This window comes from Sparus aurata, chromosome 8 (assembly GCF_900880675.1).
Source record: "Sparus aurata chromosome 8, fSpaAur1.1, whole genome shotgun sequence".
NCBI lineage: Eukaryota > Metazoa > Chordata > Actinopteri > Spariformes > Sparidae > Sparus > Sparus aurata.
The window spans coordinates 1,687,753-1,715,456 of NC_044194.1; the positions used below are offsets into that span (position 1 = coordinate 1,687,753).

General features: G+C 46.4%; 1 protein-coding gene across 2 annotated transcripts in view; it reads left to right on the top strand.

Annotated features, from left to right (window-relative positions):
• immp2l (inner mitochondrial membrane peptidase subunit 2) overlaps positions 1-27,704 on the top strand; it is a 108,070-nt gene that overhangs the window by 22,851 nt on the left and 57,515 nt on the right. Inside the window, exon 4 of one of the 2 annotated variants that reach the window (XM_030426284.1) lies at positions 22,453-22,799. The exons of the other annotated variant lie outside the window; for it this stretch is intronic. Within the exon in view, the coding sequence (XP_030282144.1) occupies positions 22,453-22,573 (121 nt within the window). The 3' untranslated portion in view covers positions 22,574-22,799. Of the gene's footprint in view, positions 1-22,452; positions 22,800-27,704 lie in introns of those variants that run through there. 2 annotated transcript variants of the gene reach the window in all.

The following is a 27,704-nucleotide window of genomic DNA, read 5'->3' on the forward strand; positions in this document are numbered from 1 at the left end:
CCGTCACTGCTCATTACACGAGCCTCGCCGGGATCTGCTGCCAGTTGTTCCGTCTGAACGCGGCCTGAAGCCTCTCAGATGTCCGACCGCGACGCAGACGTTCCATCAACGCTCCGTTTCTGTGAAAGTCACACGAACTGATTCAACCTGTTCAGCCCGGAGACGCCGCAGCCCCGCCGGCTGCTCCGAGACCAGCAGAAGTGAGATATCACACGAGGACATTGACAGATTTGACTGCTGTTCTGAGGTTTCGCTCGCTCCGGGAAGATGCTGCCGGTTTTTACATTAGAAGTGTTTGCTGTGCAGCCTGCAGAGTACACAGGCTGGTGACAGGAGGACAAACCTACTTCCATAATTACCCCTCGATGGCAGCCGCTCTCTCTCAGGGACATCCAGTTTTATTTCTGTGGTGGAGGAGATGTTTATGAAAGTCTATTCCTGGAAATGCAGACGAGCAGCTCCAAACCATAATTTAACTCCGGCTGAGAGCAGCGAGCACGTTGCTCTGAGTTAAAGAAGAGCTCTCCTTTCTTTGTCGGAGGGTAATGATCCGGCACCACGCAGCAGGGCAGACACCGAGCATACAGTAGAGCTAGAAGCAGGAAATGGACTCACTGGTTCTGTTAAAGGGATATTCCGGTGTAAGTTTAATCCATGGTCTAACACACCGTGAAACTGTGTTAGACTCCCTCTCCAGAGATCAAGTTAGCAGACCGCTAATTTACGGAGTTTTATCAACCTCAGAAACGACCGCACGACAACAATACACTGCAGTAAATGGATCCAAATATAAACCGCCACCAAAAAGCCACAAATAATGCTCAGAACAGCACCAAACTTCAGCAACAGTACAAATAGGGTCTCAGCACATAGTCCGGGGGCATCTAAACCTCCGCTAGCTTGCTGGATTTCTACTGAAAAGCTACTAAATTTACAATCCTGCACAGCCTTCCTGTTGACGGGAAGCACCGACGAGTCGATTACCTGGTGGCAGTAGAGTTTTCCGCGCTCATGATGAAATGTATGATTATGACTCCATGAAAGCAATCAAAGTTTCATATGTGTTTTTACTGCCCTTTACATTTATTATCTGAGAGCGGACAGGAGAAAAGACGGATTGAGCATTTCTACACCGCACTCGGTAAGTCGGTCTGCGTCGGGACTTCCCCACCCGGAAGCTGATGGAGGAGAGTTTGAAATTCTGTTTTTAGCTTCACAATAGAAATCCAGCTAAGCTAAGCGGAGGTTAGATTGCCCCGGACTATGTGCTGAGACCCTGTTTGTACTGTTGCTGAAGTTTGGTGCGGTTCTGAGCATTATTTGTGGCTTTTTGGTGGCGGTTTATATTTGGATCCAGTTACTGGCAGTGTATTGTTGTCGTGCGGTCGTTTCTGAGGTTGATAAAACTCCGTAAATTAGCGGTCTGCTAACTTGATCTCTGGAGAGGGAGTCTAACACAGTTTCACAGTGATTTAGACCATGGATTAAACTTACACCGGAATATCCCTTTAAGTTCATGTGAGCGTAGAAACACTGACATGTAACTCCCTCCTGCGTCCTCGTGGACTCGTCGGCCCTCCTCCCCCTCTCAGCCTTTTGTCTGCTTGTCTTCTGATCTTCACACCACCTGTTTACCTGGCAGCTCACTGAAGGAGGAGATTTTTCCTCAAAGCATCAGATTGTTCAGTCGCCACCACGTGAACCAGAATCTGTATCACGATGCCTCATCGCCAAGGATTTAGTTAAAAAAAACCCTCATTGATCTATCATCCGCCAACAACATCGTCTCGGATTTAAATTTCAAATGTGAAGGAGCTCGGCTGCAGGAGAGGCCGACTCCTGCTTATAATTGGCACTCATTTTAAAGGAAAATTGTTCAAGGGAATATGCGAGTCCACAGAGTAATATCTTATTTACAGAATGCTTCTCATTTTCAGAGCGTGCTGGCGAGGGGAAATGATGGTGTCCCTGTATTTGTGAGGTGGCGTACAGAGCCGAGCGCTGCCGCTGGTGTTTGTCATGCTCTGGCTGCAGACATTACAGACCTGATTGATTTTATGTTGGGCTGTGAACAGAACCATTTGCCTCTGAGCGGCCTCACAACTGATTTCTGCAAAACATCATTTCCTCGAGGATGGGGAGCAAATGTTTCCCGCCGCGTATAAATCGCCATCACAGGAGAGGAATCGAGTTCCCGCTCGTGGCTCGCCTGCTTTGTGTTTACGTCGAAAGTTCTGACAGCCATGTTGGATCAGCAGGGGAGTTGTGTTGAAGTTTCACAGTCTATGAATATTCATCGATAACGCTCAGAAGCCGACGGAAACCTTCAAAAGCGGCGAGCTTCATTCCTCCGCGGCTGCGTCCTGTCGCGGTTCGCTTTGAGTCGAGGATCTCGGTGACAGCAGACGAGCGTCAGGAGCTCCGAGCGGCCGTCTGATGGCTCGTGGACACGTGACGCCGCCGAGCTCAGAGTCGAGCACAGTAACGCTGCCAGGTTACAGGTGTGGGATTAAAACTCTACCTGGTGACATAAATCTACTCAGGATCTATAATCTGTGCTGGACGTGAGCAGAATCTGTCCAACTGTCTCTCTCTCCTCGTCTCTGAGACGTTACAGCAAAGAGAAAAAGAAAAAACATCAGAAATATGAGTGAAATATACCTTTTCTGAATAAATTCTGACGTAAGGAACTGTCAGCTGTTCCTGCCTCAGCTGAAGAGATGAACCGGGCCGGACGTCTCCTCGTCCTGTTCTCTCCGTTGTTTAACACGTCTGACACTTTAGATCACGTCGTCTTGTTTTGTCGTCTTTTTCTACGATGCTGTAACAGTTTTTGGCGCCACCTTCTGCTTGTCTCGATGCAGCAGCTCCTAACAGTCACAAAAAAGTAGTCGATGGAAAAAAAAGTCTGAATTTGCATTTTGTTATTAGATTCTCTTGATTTTTGGTTTAAATCTGTGTATTGTGACATCATCATGTGTCTGCAGAGTCGTTCTTCTGTCTTCGGCTCCTCGATGGATTCACGAGTTCACCTGCAACATGAGGAGAAACTCGGATATGAATTCAACTCTAACCTGGTTCCTTTCTCACCTCGACTGCAGAGAAGAAAGTTTTAAGGTTCAGAAGTAAATCTGGAGCTAAAACTCTTCTCCCTCTCATACGAGATGCCCTGTCAGCGCCGTTTCATCCCGCCGACAGACACTTAATTTTAATAAGTAGTGTCATTTCAGTGCGCCACAAAGACTTCCTCTCTCTCCTCGTCATTATTCCCCTCTTTAACAACATGCCTCCGTCTCCACAGTCTCCAGAGATCATGACAGACGGCAGAGCGTCATGTTTAGTTCTTTGTTTTTTAGTTGATTTTTCAAAAATGCTAAAACACACTGTGGGGGGGGGAACAACAACAGAACACTGAGGAAATGAAGAACAAACTGTTCAGGTGAGGAAACATAAAAAGCCCGTGGGGTTTCTAAAAACATCTCGGGCTGAACGAGACGACAAACAGAGGTGCAAATCACAAGAAACGCAGGAGACACAACAAGCAGAAGCAACACGGAGAGGAAGTCAAAGGGAAAGAATAAATGAGGCTGTGTTTGTGTGTCGAGTCCTCAGGTAACGACGGCTAATGGAGTAATAATTTGCTCTGCTTCTCCGAGTGTTCGATGCAGCTGGAACAACATTTCTGTCGTCTCCTGCTGAAGAGGGCGGTGAACTCTGTGACTCTGTCTGAGTTTCTGATGAGCAGATCTGAGTGTCGATACAGAGAAGATGGAAACATCGACGACTAATGACAGATCAGCTCATGATGTCCTGGATAAATCTCTTTACCTTCTCATGCTGAGTTTGATCACGAGTTCGGTGTCTTCAATGATGTCGCTGCTGTCAGGAAACACTGAAGTCGTTCCCTGCGTGCAACTTTTGATTCAGCGGCTTCCAAGTTCCCGTCTGACACTTTTCTTGGCCACGTCTGGTCGATTAATGTGACACATGAACATCGTTAGTCTCATCCGGCATCATGGCGCCGTCTTCAGGGAGAAGTTGTGGGTCGTGTGACGGCATCCGGTTCTGTTTCTTGACTTTCCAGCGGGTGTTGAGTCACATCGTGCTGCTTCATCTAGTGAAGAGTGACGTGAAACTTGTGGTTTCAAATCCACGTCGCTACACGAAACAAAAACAAGTTCCTCACGCTAACCTGGCTGCTAACAGGACGCGCAGAAACAAGCTAGCAGCTGTTTCCTTGTCTTTTGCAGGATTTAGAGATTTTAACGGATTTTAAGAGATGGAGCCTCAGTGAGTCTCGGTTCTGACTTATGTGTGGGTGCGGCCTTCAAACTATGTACCAGTTTTTAAACTGTGTTAATAGGCCACGTAAAACTGGACTTACGATAAATAACGTACGCCGCGCTTTTTCGCTAACATTACAGTCACGTCAGGAAGAAACCATAAAAACGGGCTTCTCTCATGAAAGTGACAGAGCGCTGAGGAGACGCTTCTGGTCCAACTGTATGGAAGCTTATGAGAAACTGAGTCGATTGTGATTGAACATTTAAACCACATCGTGTCGTCAGTCAGGTCCGATCTTTCCAGATGTTTTAGTTTTGATCCCTCGTGGCAGAAATGACATGTTTTAAAAAAACAAACAGCTTCCGTCATTTGATTCATGACAGATTTTGATTGCTGAAGCTTCAACTGATCCGAAGCTGAAATCATTTAGTTCAGAGTGGATTTTAAAGGCAGGTGGAGGCGTTTAAAGAACAATGATGTCATCATCATGTGTTGTCGAGTTTGGACCCTTAAATCAAGTGAAAAGAACTGAATTATCCGGACTTGTCTGTGCAGCAGCAGCAGTCATTCCCACCTGTCTCGCCACACTTTCATACAGCGTGATCACACCGCTTCACACATTCTGTCATATTTTCCCACACGGTTAAATCTGCTGTCAGTCGCCTCCTTCAACACGTTTCATAAAGAGACGGCAGACGAGGAAATGAGCGGAACGTCTCGCTGCGCCGCTGCCAGCTTTATATATTTATATCTGGTCAGTTTCCTGTTCAGCAGAGCAGGAAATGAAGCGTTCCCATCTTCTTACGGTGGAGATTTATGGCCTCGCCGGTCGCTAATTAGCTAGTAAATAATCAGGTGTAGTACAGTAAAGCAGGAGAGAGAGCAGAGGGCTCTTATCACCGCTGCTCACCGGCCCAACACCCAGATTTAATGGATTCCTCTCTGCAAGGGACTGTTTTAAAAAGAGTGTGTGTGTGTGTGTGTGTGTGTGTGTGTGTGTGTGTGTGTGTGTGTGTGTGTGTGCACTGTCAGGACACTTTAGCCGACGCTCGCAGCTTCAAAGGACTGTTAATGAGAAGATTGACGCCGCTCTCTTTGTCTTGTACGCTAAATGTGAAGCCGGGAATTGATTAGCATAGCTTAGCATAAAGAATGAAAAGGAAAGGAAAACAGCTAGCTTGGCACTGTACAAAGGTCAGAAATCCTCCCCGCTGTAGTATCGATCCTCTCCACTCGCAGCCGAAGAGTCAAATAAAACGTATTCTCACCAAAATGTCAAAGTGTTCCTTGAAATTCTTTGTCGTCGAGTAACTTTTCAGCTCCGTGCAGCTCTTCAGCTTCTGCAGAGTCTAACGAGGATCTTCATACCGTCAGAGCTGAGCACTGACAGATAACCAGCAGCTAGAGGTCATATTTACATGAACATGTTGGAGTCTGTTCTCATCAGACGGGAGAGAGCAGCGAGGACTCCCTCATCTATAAGACTTCATGCAGGCGTCTGAAACTCATTTCCATTAAATCAGTTTAAAGCCTCCCTGATTAAACGAGCCCACAGAGGCTGAGAGACGGGAAACACTCGTCAGGCCTCCAGCAGCGCCGACAGGGAGACGCCCAGGTGTGTGTGCTGGCTCACCTGCTGGACCCACAACAACACACAACACACCAACACACTCTTAATGCAGGAACACACCGGCCCAACCGTTGGACGTCTGAAGCGTTTGGAGAGACTCGGACGAGATCGGGAACATTTCTGTTCAGTGTGTTCAGCAGCGTCAGAAGCTTTCAGAGCTGCTCGGACGTTCTCTGATCCGATTCAGCATGTGAAGTCTGAGGAGGCTGTCGGACGTCTGAGCTGTTGGATTCTCTGATTGGCGGTGTGCTAGTGAATCAGCGCGGTGTGTGGGAGGGGCAGAATACTGTGTGTGCATTGGTTTTCTTTGCACTCCGTTCTGTTATTTCTTGTTTTCATGTTTTGGAGTGCTGGCACGAGACCAGCTGTTATTATGTCCGTTCAGGATGAATTAATCTGTGTTCATTAAGTAACGCCTTGCTGCATGTTTAGTATGCAGCTGTCTTTGTCTGAAATAGTTGAGTTTCGTTTTGATCCAAAGTAAAGAGAGTTGTGTGCATAAACCTCTAGTCCAGCGTCTTTAACACTAGAGCCGCCCGCTTATTGCATCTCGCACAAGTACAGAACGTACACGCTGCTGTGGAGCTGGCAGCACGTCGAAACGGTGCGTTCAATGACACTTTTCTGCTGAACGGGTCAGACGAGAGACAACAGAGCGGTGGGATAAAGACAGCTGGACGTTGGTTTGAGTCTGGATGGTGTGTGGGGCCTTTACTCTGTTAAAAAGTAATAACATTGCTTTTTATTTGGTATTAAAAGTAATTAAATATGTTACTCAATATATAATAATATAATATATATATTTACTAAGGTTATAGCAAAGTCGTACTATCTCAATATTAATGATTAATGTGGTATTAAAATAATAAGTATTGATATTGTGTTCATGATACAGAGTTAATAATCTGCTGAGGATGTTTTTGGCCTTCATGAGCTCCTGTAGTCGCCTCGTGATGAGCCAGAGCACATTATCACATCATTATATTATATATTCTACACACTCTGCAGCTGTCGAATATTTTTAGAATCGAGTATTCTACCAGTTATCCCATCGATTAATCAACAAATCTAATAAAAAATTATTTTGCATTATTAAACAACAATACAAAATAATGCATAATGAAAATGACAGCCTGTTGAATAGACCGAGCCACAGGCTTTTATTCCTGAAAAGATATAAAGGTATTTATTCAAACTATTCCTAACACCGGGAGTAAAGGTGTGTTTACTGACATCAGGCTACAGCCTCTACAAATACCATACGTTCTAACTAGCGATGCTAGGCTACATTAAGTTAGCTAACATCAGAGTTTACGTTAGCTTGTGTCGGCGGTGCTCGGTGAGCTGGTGTTAACAGCTGGATGCTTTCAGTTCAGATGAATCATTGTTGACGTGATGTTGTTGGACTCCAGTTCTGCTCTGCAGTCGACACGTTGTACTTTATCTTCTTTTTAAGTGTGAAATGATCCCAAACTTCAGACATTCTCTGACTTTTGCGGACGGCTTCTCGGCTCTCTGCCATCACGCTAACTCAATTCTGAATGTAGCGGTGTGTGTGTGTGTGTGTGTGTGTGTGTGTGTGTGTGTGTGTGTGTGTGTGTGTGTGTGTGTGTGTGTGTGTGTGTGTGTGTGTGGCCAGTAACAGTCGGTGTGGAAACATGATCCCTGACGTAACGCGGGTGAGAGGAGTTAAAGGAGCCTCGAGGCAGAGATTTAGCTTCGACCATTTTTTGTAATCGAGTTATTGGAGTTACTCGAGTAATCAATCAGCACTCGTTGCAGCTCTGATATTTTCATATCTCAGCAGTGTGAAATCTCCTCAGCAGCACTTCATCAACATGAACACAAATGACTCCTGACGACAGACACTAGTGACGCAGACTGTGTGATTAATCATCTGTAACGCTGTGGAGAGGCAGAGACGAACCTCTCTGAGCAGAATAGATGAAGAAAAAGGACTTTTGAATGTTAATGTTAATTTAGAACGGATACAAAATGTTCGATCGGTGAACTGTGGACGATCATGTGATCAACTGTGATGAATCTGATGGACTGACGGCGCTCGTCGTGTTCAGATGAGTTGAATTAGGCACTAAACTCATCAGTCTCTATATCTCTCTGCTGTGATGCATGCTGGGTAACAGGATGCGTTGGCGTTGTCTAACCAGCGTTGATGTTTCTCCTCTGTCGGGGATTGGTCTCCTTCCTCTCCCTCGCTGCCACATCAAAGCCGACGCTGAGCCGCTCACACAGATCTCCTCCCACCAGCGAGCGGGGAATTACCTCCACGTAATGTTTCCTCGTCCGGCCGTTTAGCGGCGGCGGCGGATCCCTCGCTCCCTCCCAGCGCCGCCAGTCGGTTGACACATTGAGGGCACGATGAAGACCGTACGTTAACGCCGGAGGGAGTGACGCAGTTCCATATGTTCACACATGAACACAAATCTGCTGTGTTCATGATCTGTTGTTCAGATTAAAGACTGCAGAGTTGTTTTTACTGTGGATTAGTTTGATTTGATGAGTTCAGGATCACGTCTACGTTTGAACTTCAAACACTGAACTTTGTTTCTGTGTCGTCTGCACATTTAGTACAAAGGCAATTGTTTTTTTTAATGAAACAGAAGTGCCAAAAACTCAGTGAGCCATTTTTAAAATGTAATCAGATCCTCTGTGGACGTCTGCACGGACGGTGAACACTGTGTGTCTCGTACAAAGACGTCATTTTAACTTTAAGTTTTGTTGTGACTGGAGAAAAAAAGGCATCATTGGTTATTTGTTGTAAACTCAAAATGGCCTCCAGCTTGGCTTACTCTCACCTGACCAGATGTGCTAGTTGTGCAGACGTCACCAGGTGTCGACGCCTCAGACGTCTGACACCAGATCAGTGGTACCGCTCCGGCTCGACCCGGCAGTCAGAGCCGGGTTCTTACGAGCGTGATCGTCTTCTAACCTGAACAAGTCGTCAGTGTGGAGACGCGCTGGGCTCAAATAAAACGATGATGATAAATGAGTTCTATTGCAGGTTTTAAAGCCGTGCTGTGGTTTAGTCGAGCCGTCCTGATCACTGATCTATATTTCATACTAACATTCAGTACAAAATCTCCATCTGTGCCTGCGGGTGCTTCGTTCCAGACCTAATGGACCGGAGCTCAAATATGTAAGAGCGATCGTTCACCTGCAGACGGAGGTTTGCAGGTGACGGCATCTCGAGCTCCATCAGAGAGAAATCGTTTGAGAACGGAGGTTCAGCGGTCGGAGTCCCTCGACTGAGACGCACGGCAGGAAATCTGTACCTGAAGAAGAGTCCAGTGATCCATGAATGATGCAGAGTTTAGAGACACGGACGGTTTCCATCGATTAGAGCAGAACGGTCAGGTACTTTCCCCCGATAACACACTGGACCCATCTGATGTCTAATGTTCTGAAGGTCCAGCTGACGGGTTTCTGTCTCAGATTACTTTATTGAGCTGGTTTGGTTCAAAACTTCGCTGTAAACTAATCTGACAACAGGTCAGTTTACAAGGTTCATCATCAGGAGGAAGCTCGGCCCAGAACAGAACCAGAACTGTGAGTGAGAACTATTAGACGTGGAGCTCGTGGATTTGAATATGAGTAATTTGATATTGGATTAAGCGGACTGTTGTGCTCTACTGAGGTGACAGCCTGCTGAACCAAACTCCATTCAGAAAACAGGTGTTTTTATGTGTTCGTCACAAACTTTGCTTCCAGCTTCATGAAGACGAGCAGTTATCACGTGTTCTCTCTCAGATCTCTGCTCGTACCGTCCGTTGGTTCTTGGTGAGATAAAGACGATTGTAACGTGGAGTTTTTATTGATCGAGGTGCAGAATGTGTCACTGCTGCTCTGATCGATGTTTCTCCTGTAGAGTGTCCGGTTGTTCTGACGAGGGAGACTTTATAATATTGAGTTTGTATAATAAATCCATTAAATACAATAATTTAGTCGTACACGGAGCGGTCAGCTTCATGTTGAGTTTAATGGTTGAGCGTTTTGTATGAAATGTTTTAGAGCTGAATCGATTGTTTTGATTGAAAATAGATTTTTTGTTATTAAAGTTCTGAATAATCTGATTTCAGCGTCTTAAACGTGATCATGTTGTGGTTTCTTTCCTCTTCTGTCACAGTGAACTGAACATTTTTGGGCTGTGAACAGAACAAGACCTGAGGACGCCATCTTGGAAACAATTATCCATAATTTTTATTTTCATTTTCTTTTATTTTATACACCAAACAACTTATCGATTAGTGAAGACAATAACCTGCAGTGGATTGATGGTCAGCTGCAGCCTGAGCAGCGTCAGACTCACCGTCAGCAGCTGCTGCTGCCGCGGCGCCCTCGAGCCTCGTCCTCTCGCCGCGTGCGGAGGCGACATTAAGCCGAGCGGCGTCGCTGACTGCGGATGTGTAAACAGGTTGATGTGCGACATGTGGAGCTGAGCTGGAAGTTGCAGCTGCTCCACATCCTCTAACCCAGCGCTGGAAATGAGCTTTGATCCGGGCTAATTCTGCTGCTGCTGCGAGGCTTTCCTCTGGACCTCGGGCTCCCAGCAGGCTTTGTGTCACCGCTGGTTTAACACGGTTATATTAGGCGGACTCGGTGTGGCGCGGCATTAAAAACCAGGCCCGGGAATTAGAGAGGACGTGCCGACGCGCCGAGGACTTGACGAGAATCCCTGCGCTTAAACTTTTTAGGGAATAACTCAGATTGATGCTGGTTTTCTTCTTCTCATCACACCAGCGACGATCTGTCACCGAGAATTAGCTGAGGAGTTTCTTTTTATATCTCTGAGTTACATAACCAAGAACTGTGATTTCTGAGAGTAGTTTTACAGCTAAATCAATACGCGCTTTTATGGAGGCGGCAAATTTACTGCAATACAATCCACTGCAGAACACGGCTCCATTAAATCAGCAGTTCATCCTCAGCGTAATGATGACGGATTAAACGTCCAGTGAATTTAAGTTAATATTTCCACGTCAGCTCTCACACTGCTGATGGTTTCCATCCACAGAGGCTCTGATTGCTTCACTAATCAGCTTATGAACTCTGATGTTCGCAGCATTTCCACTGAAGCAGTTTGAAAGTCAGACGTAATGTTTTCCTGCCCAGTGGAAGCTGAACATGTTGTTCACTCCAGAGTTACAAAATATGAAAGATTTAACAGATGAATCATAAACTGGATATTATTTCTACATTATGACGAGATATTTGCTGTTTTTTATTAAATCCTCTGCAGGTTTTGTCACTTCTTAGCTCAGGAAGTAAAGACGAGGCTTTAGATTTTAACAGCAGACAAACACACAGAGACTTGTTATTTATCTGACGCCTGTTGTGTCTCAATCATACCTGCAGTCTCAGACGTTGATAGAAAGGAGCGTTCGCTTTGTAGAATGAAATGTATTGAGGGTGTTTATCTCTGCAGATTTATCTCCGCTGTCTGTCTGTGTGGAGTTTGGCTTCGTGGTGCGTTCAGGTGCACGTCTGAAACTGTGAAATCTACATCGGTTTGTACGGCAAAGGACGTGTGCACCGGCAGGAACGTCATGGTGCGTTCAAGTGCACCTGAATTGTGACACCCGTTGTGTCGTTTACCCTCGCAGGATGATTAATAACGCAGTATTCAGCCGTCTTATGAACATTAGTCAGTGACACTTTTGATAAATGCTGTAATATTTGTCTTTATGAAGAGTTGCAGCTTCACGTTCACACCTCCGTGTTCAGAGAACTGCAGTTTAGCCTCCATGCTAACCTGCTCCTCTGCAGTGAGGCCGGTGATGAATGGACCGTCAGCGTGCAGTCGGGTTTTTGTATTTTTGGCGACGGAGTATCCAGACAAGGATTTTAAGAAAAAAACCAGACACACAGACAGAGACGGATGTTAGCGCTTCAGGACGTCAGGCTATTTATAGACGGCCATGATGCAGGTGACTGTCTGTCCGCTCTGTGCAGAAACAGCAACACGCTTTTATTTTGGTGAATTTGGTGAAATGAAGCTAAAAGATGAGATGAAGCTCGGAGGAGAAATTCAGCTTTGGACCTGTGAGGAGTTTAAACACGTCAGAAGTTTCATAACGCTTCATGCCTACAATTATAGAATTAAAATATGATTACAAATTAAATATAGAGCACAAAAGTCAAAGTCAAAGTGCAGCAAACAGCAAACAAACTGTACAAAGACGACATGAGTAGAGATCCACACTCACACTGATGAAGCCTGACGACACGTTCAGAGGAGGAGGAGGAGGAGGAGGAGGAGGATGATGGTGATCTGGGTTTAGAAGAGGACCAGTGTGGAGTGACTGAGGAGGTCTTTATGATGTACTGAAGAACTACTGTTGAATCTCGGTTCAGTCGAAGGAAGTTGAGACATCAGAGCTGAGAGCTGCAGACAGGAAGTCAGAAAGTGTTGATGGAGACACGAACATGTGATGTTTAAAACGAGACTCATTGTTTGTTTCTTTAAGCTTCAGGTTTATAATTACAATCAGAGTTTCAGACCCAGCTCGTTCAGCGTCAGTATGGTTCTGGTGCTGCGTTGTAGGAAAAGATGAACAGAACCACAGCTGGGAAAGTCTGTGTGGTGAGAAGCTGTTCTGCTGCCCGCCGGACAGCGAGCAGCTTCACATCCATCAACAATGCAAATGAAAATCGATGGCGCAGGAACAGGAAATCGTTGGCTTTCAAATGAGAGAAGGTAGTAATGCCAGTCACATCTCCAGGAGCCTGATGGATGAGAAGCAAGAGGCCGCCATGACGCCGACGCCTCCCGGGATCAAACAAACAACACTGCTGGACCAGAACCACACAGACACACATCACAGGTGAGTCACCTGAGATCCACCGGACGCTCTGACAGATGGAGAATCTTCTCGACTTGATGGAGGAGATGTGGTCGTCATCCTCAGAGGACGACACTCACAGACTCGCTGCGACGGCCATGATTCAGGATCTCAGCCTGCGAATCAGCTGAATTATAAGTTCTGTGTGGAGTGCGGGCCGGGTGGCCTCCAGTCAGCCGCAGGAAACAGCTGAGTGCCACCAGCAGCGCCCAGGCACCGATGACTGATGGCGCAGTATCCGCCTGTTGCCTCGGCAACTTGGTGAACTACAGACGGAGGTGGAGGAGGAGGAGGAGGAGGGAGAAGGAGAGGAGGATAGGAGGAGGAGGAGGAGGAGGACTAGGAGGAGGAGGAGGAGGAGGAGGAGATGATGATTGACAGAACTGGTACAGAACACAGAGGAAGAGTGGAAGTGGCAGTTTGCGCCAAGAGTCGAGCGGGAAGAAAGAAGCTTAGCGGCGACGGCTGTGAGATTCAACATGACAACTCCTGATCTGCTTCGTCTGGATTATTCCTGTTTACACGGCGTCCGTATGAACACTGTGGAGAATATCTGATGCTTGAAGTTTCCAAACTGCAGGTTTTCACGCTCAGATGCTGCATTACAGTTTCACAGCGTAGGTGGAATATAACCACGGCCCGCACGCCGCTTTCACTCGGAGATTAGCGGGATAATTCCTGGGCTGATACTCGGGGTCCTCGTGTTGCCACAGAGCTGCCCTTGGTGTGCCTTTGTCATTTGTCAAGTTTAAAGCAGGGCTGTCGAGGGAGCGAGGGCTTTGTTGTGGGGGGCTGTCGGGGGGCGAGCAGCCTCAGGCTACTGGTCATATTTCATCATTTAAGCGGCGCATCGCCTCCAAACTCCCCGCTGTCCGGCTCAGATGAGAGATAGCAGCGGGAGGCGTCACGCCGACAGCTCTGAGGCCTGTTCATCACATCAGAGAGTCTCCGAGGACCTCTGTGAGGACCACACCCGGCCACCGGAGCCCAGCTGCGAGGCGGGGAGCGAGGATTTGTAATGTCACCGGCAGAAGCTGCGAGGTCTCGCAAACATTTATCTTTATTGACTGCAGGAGCAGCGCGGCGGCTTACAGGGAGCCTCAGTGCATCTCTGGGCTCAGAGCAAATACAGATGGATGCAGAGTCGCTCCGACTGTGTGACATTCTGAGGTAAAATACAAGTCAAACAACTTTATTCAGGCAGCATCTTTCACAATAAAGTCACAAAGTAATTTTTCATTGTCAAGGAAGCGAAATGGAGCCAATGACAGAAGCAAAGACGAGCCGGGTTCTGATCCCATTTCTGTCCGGTCAGGTCGGTTTTTGTTCACGAGGCAGCTCTGAATATCCAACTTTATTTTCTTTAATACATTTTCTGGATTAAAAGTGATGAGACCTTTGTTCTATATTCTGTTGAGTTGTGTCCTTACATTATCTCAAGTGTTCTCAACAATGTTCAAACCAGAGAAATAACGTGACGCTGCGTTTCATCACCTGAAGCTCTTTAAAACTCGACCTCATCTGTGAACATTCATACCTGAGTCACGCCGGACAGATAACCAGATCGCACACTGCCTATTTTGTTTCGATAGCGACCCCTGGTGGCAGAAATCACATACAGCGTGTTCGACAAGCTGTCAGCTCGTATTCACGTCTCTCGTCAGGTGGCGTCCTCTTGACTGTGTTAGTCTCCCTCTGGAGAGATCAAGTTAGCAGACCGCTAATTTAGGGAGTTTTATCAACCTCAGAAACGACCGCACGACAACAATACACTGCAGTAAATGGATCCAAATATAAACCGCCACCAAAAAGCCACAAATAATGCTCAGAACAGCACCAAACTTCAGCAACAGTACAAATAGGGTCTCAGCACATAGTCCGGGGCATCTAACCTCCGCTAGCTTAGCTGGATTTCTACTGAAAAGCTGACTAAATTTACCACTCTTCTGCAGCAGCTTCCTGTTGACGGGAAGTCCCGACGAGTCGATTACCGAGTGCAGTAGAGTTCCGCGGCTCATGGATGAAAATGTATGATTATGACTCCATGGAAAAGCAATCAAAGTTCATATGTGTCTTACCTGCCAGTTTATAACAGTTATTATCGAGAGCGGACAGGGAAAAGAACGGAATTGAGCATTTCTAACCTGCACTCGGTAATCGTACGCGTCGGGACTTCCCCGACCCGGAAGCTGATGGAGGAGAGTTGAAATCTGTTTTTAGCTTCACAGTAGAAATCCAGCTAAGCTAGCGGAGGTTAGATGCCCCGGACTATGTGCTGAGACCCTATTTGTACTGTTGCTGAAGTTTGGTGCTGTTCTGAGCATTATTTGTGGCTTTTTGGTGGCGGTTTATATTTGGATCCATTTACTGCAGTGTATTGTTGTCGTGCGGTCGTTTCTGAGGCTGATCAAACTCCGTAAATTAGCGGTCTGCTAACTTGATCTCGCGAGAGGGAGTCTAACACAGTTTCACGGTGTGTTAGACCATGGATTAAACTTACACCGGAATATCCCTTTAACTGAAGTGCCATGTGTGATATATTTATTTGAACATAAACAACGTTGGAGGTCGGGTACGTCTGTTGCTGCTACGCTGCAGCAGTCACGTTGTTCTGGGATTCACCTGCGATCTACCTGTTCAGTCGTACAGGTGTGAGAATATGTCGACGTTTAATTTGATATTTGAAGTCCACAAAGTTCAAACCTGAATATCCAGACTGAAGAGTCTCAGTGGAAGTGAATCACATCAATGTTATACATTCAAAACTAATATTTTGCCGAAATCTTGAAATGTAAAATGAAATTTGACAGTTTTGTTCTTTGGAAACATTCAGAAAGAACTCACGTCCCTAAAAACAGAACGATCCATGAAGTTATTTTAATATTTAACATGTTTTGCTGGTTTGATGTTTATTATTTTATCTGTAGTAGTTCATGAGAAAAGAGGAGAAAATATAAAAATAAAACATGAATAAATAAAATCCTCCCAAAATAAAATCTGGGATCTGAACCAAAACGTCTTCACTTAATCTTTGGCCCACTTTGTTCTCACTTTTCCACCTCAGCTCATTGAAGCCTGTTAACACGTTTGTGGGAGCTCCTGCTGAGAAACAGAGAGCGAACAGACACCAGCACAAACACAGTGTTCCTGGCACAACTTATAAAATATTTGGCAGATAAACAAAAAGCTCCAAACCGTAAGAACAAACGCCAACTCACAGAGCGGCCAGAAAAGGAAAAGACTGTGAGCGGGAGAAAGAGAATGTGGTTGGAATAAATCAATTAGAGGAAGACGGCGGCGTTTAGAAGATGACAAAGTGCCGTGTTTCCATACGTCCTGATGGAGTGTGTGGGTTCACGGCTAATGAGTGGAGATGTGAAGATACACTGAAGTAGAAAGGTGTGAAATTAAACTTTTATGAAACTGAGGCCGCTCTGTAAAGAAATGTAATTATACAGATGACTTTCACTGAGCTGTGATGTGAAGTGGCTCCATCAGCTTTTATATAACCAACACTTTACAGCCGGCGAAGCTGAGCGCTGCTTTTAACAAATCATTTGACTCGTCGTTCATTCGGTGGCTGAGTGTTGATCTCGTCCGTCAAATCCACACGTGTCAGTCCGACTCCGACACAAGAGGCTGCGGTCCTGCTCTCTCTGAACCACCAAACTCCTTTGATAAAAACAGTGATTTAAGGCCACCTCCGGTCCTGGGAGTCGCTGGTCTGATGCTTCTCTGACGGTTAGTTTGTTTGTGTTTGTGTTTCCACACAGTTTTGTTGTGCGTCTGTACAAAATGCATTTCTTTAACGGATGAAGAAACGCCGCTGCTGATATGAGAGAGAAGCTGCATTAAATCTTTATGTTCCTGGAGCATAAACAGGAGCAGGAACCCACAGCGACGAATGAAATGAAGAAGTGTTTTATTAAAAGGCGTATGAACCCTGTCAGTGTTCCACAGCTAGCATGCTACCATTCGTAACGCTAACTTTCTAAACGAGCTGGTGAACAAAGAGGAGCGTTGAGCAGCTGAAGAACCTCTCAGGAGCAGGTGGAGACCAAAAACAAGCTAAAAGACAGAATATCAGACATGACACTCATCAGGCGACACAACTCAGGTGATCACTGATGGTACTGAAATACGCGACTGTTAGCTGATCAGCTGTAAAGCTGACGTGACATCATCGTTGTGTGCTGAAGGTTTGAGCTTCATTTTCAGGATGATTTCAGCCGACAAGCAGCAGCATGAAGTCATTCTTCATCCTGCAGAATGACTTCATCTCTCCTGAGAGAAGCTCGTCTCTCCTGAACGCGCCGACGTTTCATCAAACATGAACGAGGTGTTACTGTGTGTGTGTGTGTGTGTGTGTGTGTGTGTGTGTGTGTGTGTGTGTGTGTGTGTGTGTGTGTGTGTGTGTGTGTGTCGTCCACCTTCATTGAAACCAGTCAGTTCCGCTCTCGGCGTCTCAGGTGACATCAAACAGCAGCGCGGTCATCACGAGCCGTGGGATGTTTTCCTGTTTTCTGGAGTTTCCTGTTCTTTAAATCCAGATGAAAACTGACAGTAATAAAAAGTTGGCACGTCGTCGGGACGCTGCTGCTGTGACAGAAAGCCTCGCTCTCTCAGAGATGGTTGAGCTTTATATTTTCTCTCAGAGATGCTTCCTCTTGATAAACCCCCGCCGTGTGTTCCCGTCACGGCGCTGCTGTCAATATGCCGGCTGTTTACCCGCCTCACATCTTTTTGTGACTCGATTACTGCCGTGGAACAAACGTCTTGGCAGGTGGATTCAACACGTGTCCGGCAGGCTGAGAGAGCGACGACCACCGCTGGCCTCTCCTCTGTCACAGCTCCTCACAGCCGCGTTGTTAGGCCTGGTTTTTATGTCGGTGTCACTCTCGGAAAAACCCAGAAAGTTTGGATGTGAGGAACTTAGAAATATTATCCTGGGAAAACATATTTTTCCCACCAGATTGCGCGTCACAAACACAGGAGAGGAAACAGTTTAGTTCTCTCCATCTGAAGACGATGGTTTCATCTCATTCCAATAAAATAAAATATGTTTCAAAGCGTCTGAAGAGGCAGTCGCAGTAATCGCCACCACACGATGAGTCCTCGTCTTTAAAAATGCACTTACCCTCCCGTCAGTCAGTCATCGAGCAGTTTAAATGGCAGAACGAAGCGCCTGAAGGCATCATCTGGGTGTTGATGCAGTGGCGTTGCAGTTTTGGCCTTTCAGGCTTCGGAGAATGTCGACCTTTGACTGCAGCACCCCCACCGGGCCAATTAGTGTAGATTTAATATGAAGACCGAAGAGACAGACATGTTGAAAACCACATTTGACGGCCGGACAGACACCAGCTGATCCCTGCAGCCTCCTCCTCCCTCAGACACTCACACTCATATTTCATCCTCAGTCGGAGCTCGGAGCAGATCTGAAACACCTCGATTTATTTTATTTTGTGAGAACAGTCGATGGCAGCGGTGACCTTGAACAGAGACGTCAGATCAGCCGGATCTGAAGAGCGCTCCAGGCGTTTCTGAGGAAGGCTGGAGTTTGCTCGCCTCTCCGGTGCAGATAATGTAGATAATTCATCTCGGCGCCGCTCCGCCAAAGAAACTCAATTTGGCTCCTGATCAAATGTTTGATCTTAATTATCATGAACCGAATGGAAAGATCCAGTCGTTAGATGCTCCTTCTTTTTTTGTCTTTTTTTGGGGGGGCAGGCGTCGAGATAATTATCCCAAATGAATTTTGCATGAGTGAAGGAACAAGAGAGCAGCTCTCATTCCCAGTTCAAGCACAGCCAACACCCAGCAAATGAATCCCACAATTATCATAGGTCACTGAATTCATTCTGCAAATGGCAACTGGTGCGATTTCTCCGGGGTGAGAATGACTCGCAAGTCAGCTCCCCCCGCTCACCTGTAGCAGGAATGTTCCCGTCCTGGAGGTCAGAACCAGTGTGAGTCCGTGTGTGAGTCCAGTCAGCACACGGAGGTTACGGGCCGGACGCAGCGGCTGTCTGTGTAGCAGAGCCGAGACCGGTTATTACACAGAAACTGAAAACAAGGAGGCCATTTTGTGCTACATCACACCTCTTCTCACTCTGCAGAGTCAGATTACTCATCATGACGTGTTACCTGTCAGGTGGTGTTGTGGGCGGGGCCTAGTGTGAGAGGAAGCTGCTTCAGAACCACAGCAGTTCATTTTTAAATCAGTTTATTTTCACAGCAATCTGACAGGAAATCAGCGACACTGATGATGGCAGTAAATCTCCAGGTGAAGCTGCAGCTGTTGAACCTGTTAACATGGACGCAGAGTGAAGCGTACGCACTGTGACCCGCCTGACGAGACGCGTGGAGGCAGAATGTCTGACAGTTGTGTCGTACAGTGAAGTGGATTTAAACCGGACGGAGGAAAGACGGAACAGATTGTGTCTGTTTGTCTCCTCAGGATGGACCGAGCGTTTCCTCTTCACATCATCGTACTAACAAGTGAACGTCTCCGCCGGCTGCTGCGACCTTTAATCATTTGTTTAGTTTGATTCGTCCGTGGCGCTCTCCTCAACACGTCACTGTTTGTCCACATGTTTGAATGGAGTTTGCTCAGTCCTCTTTGTCCCACATTAACTCCAGACACTTGAACTCACCACAGTCCCTCAGCTCAGGAAGGCGTTCGTAAAGACAACAACGTTTCTATTTTATTGTATTTACCGTCCTGACTGAACACATGGAGCATAACATCCTGTTCAGTATGGATTTGTTCCAGCCTGGATTTTACTGTTCGTGTTATAAGAAAAGTCAGTCAGATTTTCTGTGAGAGACGCTGAAAGTTTCTGTTTGAACTGTGTGGAAACATCACCGATCAGCAGCGGACGAGTTAAAGCTGCTGAAATAGAGAAGAAGAGTTAAATGTGGCAAATTGGGAAAAAGTGTCGATGGTGGATTCTAGACTAGACTGTGAAAAACATCCATTTTCTTATCCAAAGCTGAAGAAAACACAGTTGGTGAAAGAGGCACTGTTAATGGGCTCAGACTGGGACGGACGGACCGCCGCTGTGAGACGGCAGCCGGGTGTTGTTCTGTGTGGACGCTGCTAATGGAGCTAATGGAGCTAATGGAGCTAATGGAGCTAATGCACCAGCACAAAAAAAACATCTTTTCACCCATAAACTACACAACTGTCTCACAAATCCAGCCTCCACCGTTACTCCAGCAGGACACGGCTGTATTTCTCCCGGCCTGTAACTGCTGTTGGCACACTGCAGTTTATGTGTTACTCGTGTAATTAAATCTTTGGATACTTTCCCCGAATCAATGAAAAGTACCGGCGTAAAACACGGCTTGGAGCTGGACGGCGTCTCTGCGAAGGCCGGGTGGAGCTCGGGCGGAGATCGATGGAGGAGGGCAGGTGGTGATTGGTGGAGTCGCTCCCGGCTGTCTGACATGTGAGCGGCGACCTCGGCCTCCAGAGAAGCATTTGAGCCGCTGTCATTAAGAAGCCAATTAAACCTGTTGTTTTATCAGCAGCAGCAGCTCCGCTCGCCTGCCGGCTGTCCGTCCGCCTCAGCTCGGAGGAGGGAATGACGGCAATTAGCCGCTAAAGGAGGCTCTTAACCGCTATCTGCTGTCACAACCCACGGCTCACCACTCTGAGAGAGGTTTCTACCAAAAGTCAGGACGCAGCGCTGCTGGAGAACTTCCCTCACCCGGTCACATCATTTAAGAACTGGCCTAGAATATAAAAAACACAAAACTGCAAACTATTTGGGGTCATCATCTCTTAAAGGTGTCAGGATGTGAGATTGGCCACCTGTTGGATTCATGCTCCTAACAAACAGGGCCGGCAAATCAGCAGAGTGACTGCTACCTGCAGCTAACTGTGTTCTGTTTATACACACATGACTGTAGCTAATGTTAGCCGCGCAGCTAGCTGGGATTCCTCTGGGTGTGTTGGTGTTTACACCGCTAACTGAGCTGGGAGAAAGAGGTTTCCAGGCCCAGGCTAGCTGCTTAGCATGCTAACCTCAGCAGATCTGACTGCTTGACAAGATATAGATATTATTTATTCACATTCTGTTGATTATTTCAATGTTTTAAACTTTACAGAAAGTGTTTTACCACCGTTAAGATGAAAGTTTCTGCAGTCGAAAGAGGAAAGTATTTAGTATCTGGTGCCAAATGATCAGAGAAAACCTGCAACAACCAGAATGCACTGCTGCTCCACACCTGACTCATCAACACTCTGATGGGCAGCAGCCAGATCACCAGAATAAATGTTGGCAAAGTTCAGACACAGATGTTAACGTTGTATGTTCATTAGTGTCTCTCTTCTGCTCTGGTTAGCTTCAGACACAAAAACCACCTGGTGAGGAAAACATCATGGTTCAGTTTAAAACGTCAGTTTGACCTCCAGAAACTCAGCTGTGAATTGTTCGCTGTCTACTTTGAAATATCCAGTGGTTTTTATATTTACACATCCTTGAGCTGGGCCACTGGTGCGGCTGCCTTGTTGCCTATAAGTGAAAGTGTTACGTGACCAAAGACACGCAGGCTACCCGTGAACATGTTATCGTGGCGACCCGGCTGGATGTTCCGCCAGCTTGCTTGGTTTTTGCTCGTCATCCAGGAAATCTAAGATGGCCGACTGGTGACAGACAATAAGCATTACAGGTAAACAGCTGACAAACTGCAGTGTGTCTGAAAACAGTTTAGACGTCGATCGTGCTTCATATTCAATCATCACTGCCTTGTTTCCACAGTGCAGGAAACAAAATGGCGGCCGCTCTGGTCCCCGTACATTCACAGTTGCAACTTAAACAGCTGAAATATGTTCAACACTGCTGATGGTGGAAAATCTGCAGACTTCCCCTTTAAACCAGGTCATTATGTGGCTGCCTGTAGCTCCGGTCGCTGGTGTCAGGGCGCCGCGGCGTGTCTTCCTGCTCTGGTCTGATTGGTGCCATGACAGGCCCGGCTGCAGACTCACCTGAGTCACGGTGTCCATGTCGGCCTCGTTAGCTGGAGCGTTGCGTGGGTTTTACATCGGTGTCACGGCTGTCAGGGTGAGTGTGGAGGTGGAGGTGTGTCTGTTTACCAGCCATCGCTAACATCTGTCCATCTGAGTAACCACCTCGTCCTCTTCATAATCACAGTCCGGTGAGAGGGATAACCCGGACAGGAAGCCATGTAAAGATGCTCGGCGTGTCTCTGGCTCTGACGGATGGTGCCTGAGTTTCTGTCGCTGCTCCTCCTCAGCTGTACGTTCAGCCGGGCTCATGTTTAAGCATGTTGGAGTTCCCAGGCGACTGATTTATGCCGTTCTTATTTCGGCGCCGACGGGGAAGCTCATCTGAGCCGGTCAGCAGGGCGTCTCTGAATCTTGATGGTGAAGCTGCAGCTGCAGATTGCTGTCAGGGCTTCTCTGCAGGAAGCTGAACGGCTGACTGTATTTTTTTGGCTTCTGTCGATGGAATTGTGCTCCATAATTCAGCTGCTTGCCCTCCGCGCCCCGCCTGACTGAACAACACTAGTTTTGTGAACAAGCTTTTCATTCTGCACTTTCTGTCCCTGTTTTTTATGTTGTAGTTTTGGAGCAGTGCTGGTGAACCAGCCGGCTCCAGCAGAGTTCAGTTTAGCAGTTACAACCTGAGCTTTGTTTTCTGTCTGGTTCAGGTCGGGGCTCCGTCGGTCCCTCCTGCTGAGGTTTCTGGAAGATCTTCACTCTTTTTCTGGTGCAGAACAAAAATATACAAAAACATGTGGACGACCCATACGTGCTGTGCGCCTGCTGTAATGGATCCTGCTGTTGTAAACAGATGTAGTTACTTGGGAACTCGTCATTGTTCTCTTTGTAAAGATGACAAAGCAGCTTTTACTCAGACTGCCGGCTCCCACACGTTCTGCTCTGTGGTGCCGACAGGTGGACGCTTCATTTTGCTCCGGAGAATTATTCTGTGATTAAAGTTTCAGCTTGTGTTTTTCTACAGTTTGGACTTGTGAGTAAAAGTTTGATCGTTAAATGAAGGTGTGTGTTTCTGTTCTCTGCAGCAGCTTCATTAAATGTCTCCAGGCGTCTGCAGGCAGCAGGACACATGTTGAACTACCTGCAGTACTGAGACACACACTGATCGTTCTGCTGTTCTACCTTTATCTCTTAGTTCGTGTTGGTTTTGGACCCGAGGCCGCCGCAGACCTTTAAGAATAAATCCAGACAGGAAGCTTGGTTAACGTCGCTGCAGGAGTCAGCAGTGTGAAGCGGAGATGCAACAATTATCTATTTTGATTGTGAGAAAATATCCTGGTTGCATGATAATAAATAATTAGTTTAACAGATTTGGAGATCGCTGCTCTGAGCCTTTACAGTTGTGTTAATGGTGAAAGCGGTTCATCGCTGCACACTAAGATTCTTGGAGCGGGTGGAGCGGGTGGAGTCTCTGTTGTGGTGGTGCAGATGAAACGCCAGCAGCCCGGCGGGAGATGATCTGTCACAGCTTGTGTACCGGTCACAATACAATAAGCAGCGAGAGGACGCCTCTCCAGAGACGGACGCTGCTGCAGGAAGTGTGATGTCTTTTTAACAGTCCGGGTGGAGCAGCTCTCCTCTGACCACCATCTGTCTCTGTCAGACGTCTGCCTCCGTCCACCAAGCCTCCATCAGACAGGAAGCTCACTTAAAGACAAAATCACGTCCAAGGAGCCACATGCTTTGTTTATGTACTTTAAAAAAATCCATCTGTTTCTGATGGAAGACTCGACGTCACAGCGAGACAGATCTGAGCTCACAGCGGTCCAATCACAGATCAACTCAGGAGTCACAATCAAAGACGACTAACGGGGAAAACTGTAAGAAAAGAAGAAACAGAGTTTCTACAAACACGGGAAATGAACCAGGATCCACGGTGGGGTCGGACATTTCTCCACCTTAAACAGAGAACAATCAGGTCCACATCTTTCCTCCGGGGCCTTTAAAATACTTCCAGGAAATCACTAACTGAAGTGAAGCTGCTGGCGGAGCGAGAAGCAAATAACAGACCTGCTTCACAGAGTGAGCGACTGCACGAGTCACAACGAACACTAACAGGAAGAGAATCAGGCTGATGATATCCTGATATTATGTTGTTTTGTCTTTGAAACAGCTGCATTTTAAATGTTTTATAATAATAATGATAATAAATTATTATATGACGACATACTGGAGCTTCAGAAGACATTTCAATTCTCTTGGAAATATATTTATACAGGATCAGTTTGAAGATTTTAAAGAAACGTCTTTCTATTTTTATTCTACGATAATCTCGAGCTTTTTGCGTTCCTCAGTGTATCTGTGTCGAGGCTGCAGCAGGAGAACATGTGTGTTCTTGGATTATTTGACGTAAATGTCGATTTTCTTTGTAACTTTATTGCAGTAGTAAACTGTGGCAGGGACAGACAGCTGTTTCCCCAGAGCCTCTTAAACCCTGAACGCAGCAGTGAGACACACAGAGCTGCAGCTTCACTCACACCTCCATCTGCCTCAGGAGAGATGTTTCATAGAGATTTCTTTCTATGAAAATAAGATTCCTGGTGATATTTTTTATATTATTATTATTATATGTTGGTGTGTTGAATACATTTAGATAAATAAAGATTTCAGGACAACAACAGCAACATTTCTACGTAGAGAAATCGTTGAGTTCTTAAGAGAATATGCCCAAAAAATATTTAGTTTCAGCTCCAAAGTGTGAATATTTATTTTCTAATTAAACTCAGTTGAACAGGACGTATAGAAACAGGAAGTCTGACAGAGGAGCAGCCGGTCACCAGGACAACATGTTAGCAGTTCACAGACACGTTAAAGACTTTGTGTATTTAAATTCTACCAAACGTGTCACATCACGCTGTTTATTACCTGACTTCAGTGTGAGGAGGTGCAGGGACTCTGAGTTTCAGCGTTTGTGTTGTTGCCGAGGGTCCGCGGTGTTTAAGCATGTGTAAACGGGGACAACAGGATATTTTAAAGTCGACATTTCAATTTCCAGTCGTGTTCGTGTTGATGAAAACTGATATTTTAAGCAGAAACATGATGTTCTTCTAACCCGAACACCTGAGCAGCAGCACGGCTGTGACGACAGGAAACATGTAAATTGAACGTAACGAAACAGAAAATGTTAACTTGTGTTTGTTCTGGTGACGCGACTACACGATCACACTGTTTCTCAGATCAGACCATCAAACACTGACCTCTGACCCCTGATGGTTCTCATGTCACATCCCATTCTGTTTGGATTTGTACACATTGGACAGAGTGAAGGCTTCTGGGATATGATGTCGTCTCACACCGGGCTGCAGCGTCATCAGTGTTTTCAAGAACTCACTGCTGTGTGAACATTTTCCAGCCGACTGGTCTCAGGTTGTTGTCGACTGAAATAAGATTCTGCCAGAAACCTTGAGGACACCGTCGCTGACTCACCTTCACAGTTTCCATCGCTCCAGAGGAGGTGGAGATGGAGGTGGAGGTGGAGGTGGAGGGGAGCAGGCAGGTGGAGGCAGTTTCCCTCTGACAGCCGGCTGAAGGCTGCAGTCACATGGGCTCATCCATCTTTGAGACTGCCGCCGCCCTCCCGTAGCGAGTTTTGATTATGTTGAGTGCTCGCTCTGCTAGAAACAAGGACTCAGTCAGGAAGATATGTCACCATTATAAATTGCAGCTCCACTTTTTTTGCCACTGTGTCCTGTCACACTTTTAATTAAACAAGACAAAGACCAGGAGGTGGGAGCGGCCGGCGATCAAGGAGAAAGATGGTTTGTAGGTTTCTGATAATAACGAGCAGAGAGGAGGAGGAGGAGGAGGAGGAGGAGGAGGGAGGAGGTGGTGTGGATGAGAGGGGCCTGGCAGTGGAGCCAGAACCAGATGTTATTAGTCCCTGTGCTGCTGCCGGCAGCAGAGCCAGTCCAGCAGACAGCAGCCTGCTGTCTGCTGGACTGGCTCTGCTGCCGGCAAGGCTGGTTATTCTTTGAACAGGCCCAGAACCGAATGTCTCCCTGTCGGACCCTCCTCCCTGCCTGGCCCTCACCTCCACCTCCTCTGGTTCCGACTGAACATGAAGATGTTTCAGTTTTTTATGAGATTTGACCCCAAAAAAATAAATAAATGAGATTTAACGGCACGATATATCATCTCTGCTTCCAGAGGTCTCAAAGCAAACAAACAAAACAAAACAAGAGGTGTTTGGGCGGAGCGTGGGGGGCGGGGCGGGGCAGGGGGCGGAGCCAGTTAGAGCGCCGGTGCAGATCCAGAACTTCTGGAGGAATAAACACGGATGTACACAGAGACCTGAGAGGCGTCTTTAAAAACATTACACACAAATATATAGCGGCGGATTAATCTGTGTGTGTGTGTGTGTGTGTGTGTGTGTGTGTGTGTGTGTGTGTGCGTGTGTGTGTGTGTGTGTGTGTGTGTGCGCGGCTCACTGATGTGTTTTTAATAACTTGTTCAGGAGCTCTGTTCACTGCTGTTCACTGCTGTTCACTGCTGTTCACTGCTGCCTCTGAACGCAGGACTTCACAGGTCCAGGAGGGTTACAGCTGTGAGATTAAAGTGCCCGTGAGCTCGGGGTTTTTGGTAACACGTTGGTTGTCATGGTAACCAGCCTCACTGTAAGTGCCTGCTACTTTTTTTTTTTTTTTTTTTACCGGGCCAAAGAGGCGGGTCACTCGTCTGCAGCAGAGTGATTTATCTTCTAAAACATCTACAATCCTCAGCGTCCGGGCTTTGCTCCGCTGATGAAGGATGGGGCCACGCAGAGGACAAACAGAGCCGCCACGGGCTTTAATTCATCCACATGTACACACACACACACACACACACACACACACATCTCTCTGTATTCCACTCTCTCTTAGCTCTCTAGTGAATAGGACTATATATCTGTGGTTTTATGTTGTGGCCTTGTGTTAGCTCTGCGTGGGCGGTGTGTGTGTGTGTGTGTGTGTGTGTGTGTGTGTGTGTGTGTTTTGTTTGTGTTGCTCTTGAAAACATTTCTTAACAAGGTTGTCCCTCAGCGGTCCAACACTGTGTACACTCAGAAACTCTGGGCTGTGTGTCTGAGTGGAGCAGCAGTGATGTTTGTGTCGACGACAGCTCGATGATGAATCTGTTAAAACCATCAAACTCTGTCAGTTCAGTTTGAGAGTCAAAATACTTGATTTGTCTTTCAGGACAATTTATCTACTCACACAAAAATAATCTTAAAATACATAAAAGTATGACAACGATACAATCAGCTGAAATATGCCGACAATATCCAAAATATCATTAATATATCAAAATTATCAGTGATTATTTAAAGGTGGATTTTAGAGGCCTCGTTTATAAAAACTCGTCTCACATGTATACGTGCACTCAGTCTTAAAGGAGCAGTCTGCAGTTTCAGGGAAGACATTTTAATCAGAAGAGAAAAATCTACAACAGGAAAAAAAAACTGAATCAACCCACTGAAGTTAAAGGACACAGTTATTCTGTTTTACTTTGTTTATACGTGGCGGACCCTGCCACCGTTCTTGCTTCCTAGGCCTTACGTTCCTCTGAGAACAGCTTGGACCAGGTGGTTGGTGGTCAAACCAAACTGTTCATAAAGCTCATCACAGGCTGAGACTGTAATAATATATAAATCACACGTGGTTTATTTCTCAATTCAAAGCTTTTACCTTCTTTTAACAATAAACACAGTTCAGGAGTTTACTCAAAAAAATGTGTACAACCGTGTTTGAAATGAAGATATTGAGGAGAGATAAATCCGACCAGATCTTTATTGTCTTACGATCAGTCAGGACGAGTCTGGACACTTTAGTGTGAACTCCATCAGACATCACGACGACACAGATGAAGGAAAACTGAGCAGACTGTGTTTCATCAGGTTCAGTGTTCAATCTCACGTCGTCACAGC